We start from the raw sequence: 13,095 nt of genomic DNA on the forward strand, positions 1-13,095 counted from the left end.
ATTTTCTGGTTTCTTTCCTCCTCTGAGTGAATTGTTAAGGTCATCTGCAAAAGATTCATCTTTATTTACAGTTTAAACAGTCAACAGTCACCTGGCTGATGAGCTGCTGTTATTATATTTATATGAATAATAATAATAAATATTATTATTATGAATAATTATTAAAAATAATGATAAGTACATATTTATATGAATGATAATGGCAATAATCATTAATAATAATGATATTAACAATAATAACCCATTCTTATTAATAATAATGATCATTATTATTATGAATAATAACCCATTATTATTCATAATAATAATTAATACATATTTATATTTACTGAAAACAAACAGTCTGTGTGAAATAGTCCCCTCTTCTTCATCACCATCATCTTTAACCACTGAATCATTTATTTAAAATAGAATCATTAAATCTCAGTCATCTGCAAAAGATTAATCTTTATTTACAGTTTAAACAGTCAACAGTCTCCTGGTTGATGAGCTGCTGTTATTATATTTATATTAATAATAATAAATATTTATATTATTATTAATAATTATAACTATCATTATTATTATTAATAATAATTATTATTAATAATGCTAATAATAATAATAATAATTATTATTATTATTATTATTATTATTAATAACCCATTATTATTAGTAATAATAAAAATAATAATTCATACATATTTATATTCACTGAAAACAAACAGTCTGTGTGTGAAATAGTCCCCTCTTCTTCATCACCATCATGTTCTTCCTCAGGTGAGTGTGATCAGGTTCTGATCAGTTCAGGTGAGTGCTGGGTTCAGGTGAGTCTTCCTCAGGTGAGTGCTGGGTTGAGCTGGATGCTGTTGATCCTCAGCACGGTCTGCGGCTGGATGATGATCCTCTTGCGTTGGAAGCGGTGTCTCTTCCAGAACCTCATGTGGACTTTGGGCCAGGACTCGGTCCTCTCGATGACGGTGGCCTCGACCCGGACCAGGTCCCGGTCCAGCAGAGGTCTGCCCAGCAGGGTGAAGTCCTCCGCTCCGACCAGCAGCACCTTCTCCATCCGGATCCGCTCTCCGCACTGCGCCTCCAGGCGGTTCTCCAGCAGGACCAGGTCCTCCGCGGTGACCTTCCACTGGCGGCCGGAGAAGTGCACCACCGCGAAGAGGCGACCGAAGTCCCGCTGCAGGATCCTCCGGTTCACGGTGCTCACCACGGCGGCGTGCTGCTCCTCCAGCCGGCTCTCCTCTTCCTCCAGCGGGACCAGGAGCTCCGGCCACGGGGGACTGGACAGCGAGGTCCGCGGCAGCAGCTGCCCGCTCCCGGAGCTCTGTGTCCGGACAGCAGCGGGCAGCAGCAGCCGGTGACCGGTCACCGAGCTCTGTGTCCGGACAGCAGCGGGCAGCAGCAGCCGGTGACCGGTCACCAACCCGCTACATGTCCTCCACACACACGCTGCTCTGCTCAGCGCCATCTTCACCGGAAACGATGCATCTCCTCCTGCTTCTTCTTTGGTGTTTGTTGTTGGTTGGTAAACCAGCTTAGAGGAGCATTACCGCCACCATCTGGACTGGAGTCTGAAACAGAAGATTGTACAGCAACAAAATAAAATTAAAAGAAATTGAAATAAGATTAAATTAAAAAAAACAATAATTAAATAAATTAAAAATAATAATAATAATAACATAACAAAATAAAATAAATAATAATAATAATAAAAAATAATAATAATAATGACGAAAACACTCGATTCGATTAACTAAATCAGTTTCTATCTTAGAGGAGCATTACCGCCACCATCTGGACTGGAGTCTGGAACAGAAGATTGTACAGTAACAAAATTAAAAGGAAAAAAATAAATAAAAAAAAGAATAAATAAATTAAAAAAATTAAAAATAAAATAGATAATAATAATAATAATAATAAAAAATAATAATAATAAAGACGAAAACACTCGATTCGATTAACTAAATCAGTTTCTATCTTAGAGGAGCATTACCGCCACCATCTGGACTGGAGTCTGAAACAGAAGATTGTACAGTAACAAAATAAAATAAAAAAAATTAAAAGAAATTGAAATAAAATTAAATAAAATTAAATAAAAAAACAATAATTAAATAAATTTAAAAAAATAATAATAACATAACAAGATAAAATAAATAATAATAATAATAAAAAAAATAATAATGATGAAAACACTCGATTCGATTAACTAAATCAGTTTCTATCTTAGAGGTGCATTACCGCCACCATCTGGAATGGAATGTGGAACAGAAGATTGTACAGTAACAAAAATAAAAATAAAATAAAATGAAAAATAAATAAATGAAAAAGATACATAATAATAAAAAATAAATAAAATAAAATATTAATAATGATGAAAACACAAGATTTGATTAACTAAATCAGTTTCTATCTTAGAGGTGCATTGCCGCCACCATCTGGACTGGAGTCTGGAAGAGAAGATTGTACAGTAACAGAATAAAATAATAAATTAAAATTAAAATTAAATAAAATGAAAAATAAAAATAAAAATAAATGAAATAAATAAATAAAATAATTACAATAAAAAAAATTAATAATGATGAAAACGCTAGATTCGATTAACTAAATCAGTTTCTATCTTAGAGGTGCATTACCGCCACCATCTGGACTGGAGTGTGGAACAGAAGATTGTACAGTAACAAAATTAAAAGGAAAAAAATAAATAAAAAAAAGAATAAATAAATGAAAAAAAAATAAAATAAAATAAAATAAATAATAACAATGATGAAAACACTCGATTCGATTAACTAAATCAGTTTCTATCTTAGAGGTGCATTACCGCCACCATCTGGACTGGAGTGTGGAACAGAAGATTGTACAGTAACAAAATTAAAAGGAAAAAAATAAATAAAAAAAAGAATAAATAAATGAAAAAAAAATAAATAAAATAAAATAAATAATAACAATAAAAAATAAATAATAATAATGATGAAAACACTCGATTCGATTAACTAAATCAGTTTCTATCTTAGAGGTGCATTACCGCCACCATCTGGACTGGAGTCTGGAACAGAAGATTGTACAGTAACAAAATTCAAAGGAAAAAAATAAATAAAAGAAAGAATAAATAAATGAAAAAATTAAAAATAAAATAGATAATAATAATAATAATAATAAAAAATAATAATAATAATGACGAAAACACTCGATTCGATTAACTAAATCAGTTTCTATCTTAGAGGTGCATTACCGCCACCATCTGGACTGGAGTCTGGAACAGAAGATTGTACAGTAACAAAATTCAAAGGAAAAAAATAAATAAAAGAAAGAATAAATAAATGAAAAAATTAAAAATAAAATAGATAATAATAATAATAATAATAAAAAATAATAATAATAATGACGAAAACACTCGATTCGATTAACTAAATCAGTTTCTATCTTAGAGGTGCATTACCACCACCATCTGGAATGGAGTGTGGAACAGAAGATTGTACAGTAACAGAAATTAAAATAAAATAAAAATAAATAAATGAAAAAGATACATAATAATAAAAAATAAAATAAATAAAATAATAATGATGAAAACACTAGATTTGATTAACTAAATCAGTTTCTATCAAAAGATTTTTTTTGGATAAAATAAAAAATTAAATGAAAAAAATAAAAATAAAAATAAAGAAAAATAAATTAAATTAAAAATAAAATGAAAAAAAGATAATATATGACAGAAAAATATTAAATTAAATTAAATTAAAAAAAAAAAAAAAATGATAAATGAAAAAAAAATAATAATAATAATGAAAAGAAATTATAATAATAATTATGATGAAAACACTAGATTCGATTAACTAAATCAGTTTCTATCTTAGAGGTCTTTCAGACATTGTTTGGACTTTTGTTTTCCAACGTTTTTCAAATTTTTTTTTTTAGACATTTTTCAGTCTTTTTTTTCCAGACATTTTTCTCAGACTTTTTTTGAAAAATGACTGAAAAAAAAGACCGAAAAATATCTGAAAAAAATTTGACATTTTTTTTTTTTTTAAATGTTGGAAAACAAAAGTCTGAAAAAATGTCTGAAAAAAAAAGTTTGAAAAATGTTGGAAAGCAAGTCTCAAAAATGTCTGAAAAAGGTAAAAAAAAAAAAAAAAAAAAAAAAGTCTGGAAAAAATGTCTGAAAAGAATGTTGGAAAACAAAAGTCTGAAAAAATGTCCGTAAACAAAAGTCTGAAAAATGTTGGAAAACAAGTCTGAAAAAATTTCCAAAAAACAAAAGTCTAGACAATGTCTGAAAAATGTCCCAAAAAAAAGTTTGAATAAATGTCTGAAAAAAAAAGTTTGAAAGATGATGGAAAACAAAAGTCTAAACAACGTCTGAAAAAGGTAAAAAAACAAAAAAAAAAAATAGGTCTGAAAAACAAGTCTGAAAAAAAGTTTGAAAAATATTGGAAACCAAAAATCTAAAAAATGTCCCAAAAAAAAGTCTAAACAATGTCTGAAAAAGGTGTCAGAAGAACCACCTCTCCCTGAACGTCTCAAAGACCAAGGAGGTCATTGTGGATTACAGGCGGGGGGGGGGTTGCACTCACCCCCCAGTCGCCATCAACGGCACAGCGGTGGAGAGGGTGGACACCTTTAAATACCTGGGTGTCAACATCCAGGTACTGCTAAACAAGCAGAGACTGTACGCTCTGAGGCGACTCAAGACTTTTAGAGTTAAAGGGACTCTCAGGGACTTCTACCGGGGCACCGTAGAGAGCCTCCTGACAGGCTGCTTCACCACCTGGTTCGGCAGCTGCACCAACGTGGACCGTAAGGCCCTGGAAAGGGTGGTGCGCTGGGCCCAACACATCACCAGGTGCGAGCTGCCCAGCCTGCAGGAGCTTTACACCCAGCGGTGCCTCAGGAAGTCCCTGAGGGTCATTAAGGACACGACACACCCCCACATCAGCCTGTTGTCCCTCCTGCCCTCTGGTAGAAGATACAGGACCCCCAGGACTCACACCAGCAGACTGAGGAACAGCTTTTTCCCCAGGCCATCAGACTTTTAAATAGATAATTCATACGACACATTCTTACACAAAAATATATCTTAATACATATGTTCTTCATATGCCTTTGTATAAAGTATTTCCTTTTATAATTGTAATGTAAATGTAATGTAATTTATTATTTTAATGGAGCTTCCCAGCAAAAAGTATTTCACAATCATATTAATTTGTCTAAGATACTGAAATAATGTTCTAAAACACTCATTTAGTGAGTTCTTTTGTAGAATATCTATGTTTAATAATGCTCTTCATTTCTGTTTTGCTGAAGCTAACTGTCAAATCAGTGTTGTTATTTTTTGTAGCCTTCTTTGCAATCTTATCTACCATCTCATTTCCTTTAACCCTATGTGTGTAGGTATCCATAAACATATGACTGAAAGCCCCATCATTTGATTTCTGTATAATGTTTGTTGTATTTCAATCAAAATAGTTCCTTCTTCTTCTTCTTTGGTGTTTATGGCGGTTGGCAAACAGCTTAAAGGTGCATTACCGCCACCTACTGGACTGGAGTGTGGAGCAGGAGATTGGCAGGAAAAAAAATATATATATATAATAAAAAATAAAATAAATAAAAAAATTAAAAAAAACAATAAAATAAAAATTAATAACAATAATAATAATAATACTAATAATTAAATTCTCTCCATTATTCCTGTTGTTTAGTAATTAATTAGAAGATTGTGTACTTTCTTAGATGTCTTTCCTAGCAGATTGTAATATTTCCATCATCTACTCCTGATAGCTATTCCCTTCTTTCTTTGTCATATTTGCTGCACTCTATAAGAACATGCTTGACAGTTTCCGGTTTATTACAGTGCGTGTATAGTCCAGTTGGGTGCTTGTCTATTCTCTGGAGTGTTTGGTTTAATCCTGTATGTCCTATTTTCAGACGGGTAATGACCATCTCTTCCTTTGGGCACTTCAGTCCCAGTATTCTTGCCAGGTTTTGTGCATGTAGTCCTTAATGATAGTTTTAACCTCTACTTTACTTAACGGTATTTGTATGTCAATTAAGTGTCGTTTTAATGAGTGTTTGGCCAATATATCTGCATTCTCATTTCCTTCCAGCCCTATGTGTGCAGGAACCCAAAGGAAGGAGATATCCAATCTGAACAACTGATACACAGGTAAACAATACATATAAGGGGAATGAAGGGATAAATACAAATAATTATCAAAAAAAAAACTAACATAAAACACAAAACATGCCAGTGGTTAATATAAGTAAAGACCTCCTGGAACCCCCTAAAGAGGACAAGGACGGCTCTATTCTGGGTCACAGAGGGTTAAACCAGTCAGAGAGTGGGATCAGTTCAATGGAAACAGTCCAAAGACTGCAATAAAGCAACCCATGAACAGTTTACATCTTTATATTAAGTGAAAACTTTTATAACTAATATATTAAGTGTCCAGTACTTTAAAAACAGAACTTTTATAACTAAATTATTAAGTCTTCAATACTTTAACAAACAGAGTTTCTTCATTACATCACGACCTTGGTAGTCTGGAGTCTGTATTTTCCCACCGCACCTTGAACGCAGCGCAGATCTGCCTCCATTTTGTGTCGGTCGCTCGGCTGGTTTCCGGGTTCCAGACAGCGGAACCGACAACAACACGGTGATAACACGGTGTTACCGGAGAGGATGGCTCCGACAGCCCGGCAGGACGGCCGGTAAAGTTACCGTAGATACCCGGAAACTGTTTAAAGTGACTCTTTAACGCGTCGTCGTCTCAGAGGAGTGTTGAGGACGAACCGAGCCGGCAGCAGAACTCTGGACGGACTGACAGCCACCGCTCAGAGGAAACCCAGAGCTGATACAGGCTAGCTGCTAACAGCTAACAGGATAGCTGCTAACAGGATAGCTGCTAACTGCTAACTGCTGTTTGGTGTTCAGTTCCATCAGCAGCCTCACATCACAAAGCTTCTCTCGGAGGATTCAACACAACAACACCTGAACATTCATGTTGTTCTGGAGGACGAGATTATCAAACCTACTGTTGGAGACAACCAGGTTAGTACTGCTAACTTTACTGTTAACTTTACTCTACAGATTAGTACTGTTAATTTTACTCTACAGATTAGTACTGTTAACTTTACTCTACAGATTAGTACTGTTAATTTTACTCTACAGATTAGTACTGTTAACTTTACTCTACAGATTTGTACTGTTAACTTTACTCTACAAATTAGTACTGTTAACTTTACTCTACAGATTAGTACTGTTAATTTTACTCTACAGATTAGTACTGTTAACTTTACTCTACAGATTAGTACTGTTAACTTTACTCTACAGATTAGTACTGTTAACTTTACTCTACAAATTAGTACTGTTAACTTTACTCTACAGATTAGTACTGTTAACTTTACTCTACAGGTTAGTACTGCTAACTTTACTCCTCAGATTAGTACTGTTAACTTTACTCTACAGATTAGTACTGCTAACTTTACTCCTCAGATTAGTACTGTTAACTTTACTCTACAGATTAGTACTGCTAACTTTACTCTACAGATTAGTACTGCTAACTTTACTCTACAGATTAGTACTGCTAACTTTACTCTACAGATTAGTACTGTTAACTTTACTCTACAGATTAGTACTGTTAACTTTACTCTACAGATTAGTACTGTTAACTTTACTCTACAAATTAGTACTGTTAACTTTACTCTACAGATTAGTACTGTTAATTTTACTCTACAGATTAGTACTGTTAACTTTACTCCTCAGATTAGTACTGTTAACTTTACTCTACAGATTAGTACTGTTAACTTTACTCTACAGATTAGTACTGTTAACTTTACTCTACAGATTAGTACTGCTAACTTTACTCCTCATATTAGTACTGTTAACTTTACTCCTCAGATTAGTACTGCTAACTTTACTCCTCAGATTAGTACTGTTAACTTTACTCTGCAGATTAGTACTGCTAACTTTACTCTACAGATTAGTACTGCTAACTTTACTCTGCAGATTAGTACTGTTAACTTTACTGCTAACTTTACTCTACAGATTAGTACTGTTAACTTTACTCCTCAGATTAGTACTGTTAACTTTACTCTGCAGGTTAGTACTGCTAACGTTACTCTACAGGTTAGTACTGCTAACTTTACTCTACATGTTAGTACTGTTAACTTTACTCTACAGATTAGTACTGCTAACTTTACTCTACATGTTAGTACTGCTAACTTTACTCTGCAGATTAGTACTGCTAACTTTACTCTACAGATTAGTACTGCTAACTTTACTCTACATGTTAGTACTGCTAACTTTACTCTACAGATTAGTACTGTTAACTTTACATGTTAGTACTGCTAACTTTACTCTACATGTTAGTACTGCTAACTTTACTCTACATGTTAGTACTGCTAACTTTACTCTGCAGGTTAGTACTGTTAACTTTACTCTGTAGAGTGAGTACTGCTAACTCTACTCCGCCTGACTTTAAGCTAGTGCCAGGTACAGGTGTGTTGGTGTCTTCACCTGGGAGAGGCTCAACTACCTGCCCGGGCCTGATGCATCCTGTTCTACTGAGCTTTATGCAGTACTGGAAGAAGTACTAATACCACACTGGGAAAATACTCCACTACAAATACAAGTCATACATTCAAAACCTTACTTAGTAAAAGTATGCGAGTATTGTCAGTAAAATGTACTCAAAGTTTGAAAAGTAAAAGTACTTATTGTTTAGTAAAGTGTTCCCTTTCAGTGTTTTACTATCATATATGATGATTTATGATAGTAAAACACTGACATGGTATTTGACTGCACAATGAGTACTTTTCCATGTTGCTGATAATACATAGGATACTTTTACTTGAGTAAGGTTTTGTATGCAGGACTTTTACTTGTAGTGGAGTATTATCACAGTGTGGTATTGGTACTTTTATTTCAGTAAATGATCTGAGTACTTCTTCCACCACTGCTAAAATATAATGTAGCCCATAAAGAAGAATAAAATGACTCAAGCAAAGAACAAGCCCTCGAAACTGTATTGAATTATAGTATTTGTACACAACTTTTAAATAAAATTTTACAACTATTGGTAGTACAGATTAAATAAATATAAATAAATAAATGTCCTCTGCAAAATTAAGATTTATATACATTTTTTTTCATACTTTATTTCAAAAGTTCAATACAGTAGATTCATAAACATGTTCAGATTTTTCATTATGCAAATATATTTTATAGCATAAAAATAAAATAAATGATGCAACAAATAAAATGTAAGGAAAGGTAAAAATGAATAAAAACAAAATAAAAAAAAGCAAAAATAATAAATGGGGTCTATTAAACAATTGGAATAAATTTGTATTGTCTAAACAATCTAATAGTTTTTATGTTTCTGGATTAATATTACTGCTCCATTAATGTGTATGTTGCATTATATCTCCTTCATATCCTGTTGGATAGTTTAATCTGCAGCAATGCATCATATTCTAGAAGAATATCACATGTTTGTAGCGTCAAAAGTCAACATGGTGTTGTGAGCTTAGTGACGTTGCATTTTCAGGTGATCCAAGAGGCTTTTTTCTCACCACATAAAGGAACACTTCATCCTTCAGTTTATCACAAACATTCAACATTAACACATCTGGAGATTCATGGGATTAAAAAACTGTAATCTGTAAAGTAACTAAAGCTGTCAGATAAATGTAGTGGAGTAAAAAGTTCAATATTTCCCTCTCAGATGTAGTGGAGGAGAAGCATAAAGTGGCATAAAACAGAAGTGATTTCATGATTTATAGTTTAATAATCGAATAAATAAATGCATGCTTTGCTACACTATTGAACGAGTTAGTTTAAGAGAATATATATATATATACACTATGTTATGGTAAACTTTGGCTGTCAGTGCCCTAAAAAAGCCTAGAAACAGTCAGAGCTACAGGTCCTTTAGCTCAGTGTATTTCCTTGACCACAAATCATCTAACTTCCTCAAAAAGCCCCGCCCCTCCCTGGTTGTATTTCACTGTGCGGTGTCACACTGTTGATGTGGGGAAACTCATAGACATATATACATAGACACCGCACTGGACGCTTCAGCCCGTTGCAGCCATACGTCAGTGTGGCGCGCCATATTGGAGAGAATGGCCTGTAACCCTATACAAGTAAACGGGGACGCTGCCGTTTTTCTGGATAAAAATCACTATAACGTTCACATTTCTCAACCGATTCCAACCAGTCATTATTATATATATATATAAAGTGGAACGTAACATTGGGGGCTCGTCCGGGATCTTCGACGAGCCCCCAATTGTTACGTTACCCCGTTTAGGGTCCAGGGGATGGAGGGAGTAACAAGAAATGTTTACCCAGGAAGGAGAGAGACTGTCAACGGATGTTTGTAACCAATAATTATACAATTTATTAACATCAAATGAAAATTTTATTTATGATCTACGAGGAAACCCGTGACCCAGCCTCCTTTCCATAGGCATTGGCTCGTATCTGATGTTACAGAAGCAAACGTTTTGTAAAGATGTAACGTTAACTTGAACAGTTGATAATGTGAAAAATGCTTAAAGGAAAATGTGATATGATAGTACTAGTTTATAATAATGGATTGAATCCACCATATTGAAGGACAGACCGCTGATCCAGGAACCGGAAGCTGTGACATTAACTCATTTAGCAGTTTTTCCCCCAAATCTTTGGGAAAAGAAACAAAAATGGTAACGTTAACTTATCGTTACTCCTCGTAGATCATAAACCCTTTAATATAATAACGACCGGTTGAAATCGGTTGAGAAATGTAGACATTATAGTGCTTTTTATCCAGAGAAATGTAGCTCCCCCGTTCACTTGTCTTGCCAGGTCCAATATGGCGCCCACGTTGAAGTACGATCCAGGAGTCAATGCGGCGTCTATGTATATACTGTATGTCTACGTATATGTCTGGGGTTTTCCCATTATAAAGAGTTGTGTTGGTGAACTGCTTAATGGAGACCAAACCTCAGCGATCTTGACCTGCTGTTCTTATGGACGTCACTTTACTTTGACCCTGAATTGAAAAGCTCAGTCAGATTATAGGGGTCAAAGGTCAACTCTGCACATGTTTGTCTAAATAGATATATGCAAGAAATATTCTTTAATCTTATCTAAAAGCCACCATATCCTAACATATCACTACAATATTATAGTTATTCAGAGTATCTCATATGTCCCCCTTATGTATTTATTTTCTTATTTATCTTAAGTAGAGTTTCCGAGAGACATGTCGTGTTTCACATGTGTAGTGCTAAAATACCTGTGGCAACAACATACCTTATTTTGTGATTATAAGCGCGCTTTCTACAAAAACCTCAAGGACTGATATCCTGACATTTAAATCATAAGAGACGTTTGCCTTGAAAATATAGTATATAATTGACAAAATGCTGCTACTTAGTAGTCGCAGACACATTTTGACAATACCTGTTTCTAAAGCTGACCTTTCATTGTGATCAAATTAGGGCTGTCAATCAATTATAATATTTAATTGCAATTAATCACATGATTGTCCATAGTTAATCACAAATTTATTATTTATAATTATCTGTTAAAAATGTACCTTAAGGGGAGATTTGTCAAGTATTTAATTCTCTTATCAACATGGGAGTGGACAAATATGTTGCTTTATGTAAATGTGTGTATATATTTATTATTGTAAATCAATTAACACAAAACAATGACAGATATTGTCCAGAAACCCTCACAGGTACTGCATTTAGCATAAAAGATATGCTCAAATCATGAGCCCGCTACAACCTCTGAAAGACCGAACATATTATTAACATATTATTACGTTAACTTTGACAGCCCTAGTTACCGTTTTATCTTTCAAATGGGTTCTAGGTTTATCCATCACATAATTACATAAATATTCTGATTATTAGTGGAATAATAACGGGCTTAGTGAGTTGAAACTAGTCTGTTTTGTGGCTTCAGTCCGTGCACACTCAGCAGATCTCCAAACATTTCTTTTTCCTCCCAGAGGAGCGATAACCCCCCCCCCCCCCCCCCCCCCCCCCCACTCTCCTTCTCTGTTTAAACCACGTCACCGACTCGCTGACTATCTGGCGAGCTTGCTCGGTGAGATTCCTTTGGTTTCCCTCTCGGTGAAAACCTGCCGCGACGCTCCGCCAGGCTGCCTGAGGAATGGAGCAGCAGCGAAGGGTGGGGTGAGGAGCCAACAATGGGCCCAAACAGCTAACTGGTTTGGGGAGATCCAGTGACCTCGATCATTGTGTTGACACAGAGAGAAAGAGCAGTCTCAGGTGTGGGTTCATCATCGCTTCGTCAAATATGGACAAGCACAAGCTTAAGTTGTTTTTGCTTTGAGTAAATATAAAGTCAGCAACAGGTTGTGTTAGATTTGGGTCTGTGACGTCCGTAAGAGAAGCGACTTTACTCAAGTGACAATGAGTAAAACAACTTCATCAGACCTAGGGCATTCAGAGGATGGATGGCTTTTTAGGATGACGTTTTAGGGCTAGAATGAAGCTACAGATATCATATGAAACTAAGAAACCTGATGGATCCATCGGTACCAACAATGTCTTGCTACCATGTCGGGAAAGAGGCTAAATAACGCTCCAAAGTTGGGCTAAATTGTAGCAAGGACATACTGTCATGTCCATTTTCAAAGGGGTCCCTTGACCTCTGACCTCCATATATGTGAATGTAAATGGGTTCTATGGGTACCCACGAGTCTCCCCTTTACAGACATGCCCACTTTATGATAATCACATGCAGTTTGGGGCAAAAACCATGCAGCTTTTCTCTCTAGATTGACGATAAGGGGGTTTCTGAGCAGTTTACACAACACAGGTGCTCGCCGTCCAATTGCTGAAAAATGCAAATTCTTGCAGAAATCTCCAAAACTTCAAAAGTTTTGGATCCCAAATCACAGGAGGTCTTTTTCTATGGTGTTCCTCAAGGTCTTGGTGTCTTAATGTGGTATTTTGGAGGGATTATTGATCATTTTTATCAATTCTCCAGTGGTAAAAAAAATGGTTAAATTTAGCACCAAATCTGTGGAACAAACAGTTTCAACCCAACAACTTATGAGACATAATAGAGCATGGAGATGA

The 13,095-nt window shown here is 34.9% G+C and overlaps 3 protein-coding genes across 6 annotated transcripts in view; 1 reads left to right on the forward strand and 2 right to left on the reverse strand.

The window, feature by feature from the left end:
• LOC119484981 (NACHT, LRR and PYD domains-containing protein 12-like) overlaps positions 1–13,095 on the reverse strand; it is a 956,516-nt gene that overhangs the window by 364,655 nt on the left and 578,766 nt on the right. The window lies entirely within an intron of this gene.
• mrpl21 (mitochondrial ribosomal protein L21) lies at positions 624–1,557 on the reverse strand. 2 transcript variants are annotated; one of them, XM_037764308.1, is made up of 2 exons: positions 1,413–1,554; positions 624–1,361 (listed from the first exon to the last, which is right to left on the reverse strand). In XM_037764308.1, exons 1-2 carry the CDS (start codon positions 1,457–1,459, stop codon positions 818–820), a joined length of 591 nt encoding a protein of 196 aa, XP_037620236.1. In that variant the 5' UTR covers positions 1,460–1,554; the 3' UTR covers positions 624–817. The 2 variants fall into 2 exon arrangements, with proteins under 2 accessions (XP_037620236.1, XP_037620235.1); XM_037764307.1 differs by having other exon boundaries at positions 695–767; positions 798–1,557.
• Positions 6,561–13,095, forward strand: part of wipf2a (WAS/WASL interacting protein family, member 2a) — a 24,132-nt gene continuing 17,597 nt past the window's right edge. For all 3 annotated transcript variants that reach the window (XM_037764275.1, XM_037764276.1, XM_037764277.1), the window contains exon 1: positions 6,561–7,033. The gene's annotated coding sequence lies outside the window, so the exon portion shown is untranslated. The remainder of the gene's footprint in view (positions 7,034–13,095) is intronic.

The sequence above is a fragment of the Sebastes umbrosus genome, chromosome 3 (genome assembly GCF_015220745.1).
Source record: "Sebastes umbrosus isolate fSebUmb1 chromosome 3, fSebUmb1.pri, whole genome shotgun sequence".
Taxonomy (NCBI): domain Eukaryota; kingdom Metazoa; phylum Chordata; class Actinopteri; order Perciformes; family Sebastidae; genus Sebastes; species Sebastes umbrosus.

Coding starts and splice junctions, on each gene's coding strand:
- mrpl21 (XM_037764307.1), bottom strand. CDS start 1,459: ATGGCGCTGAGCAGAGCAGCGTGTGTGTGGAGGACATGTAGCGGGTTG.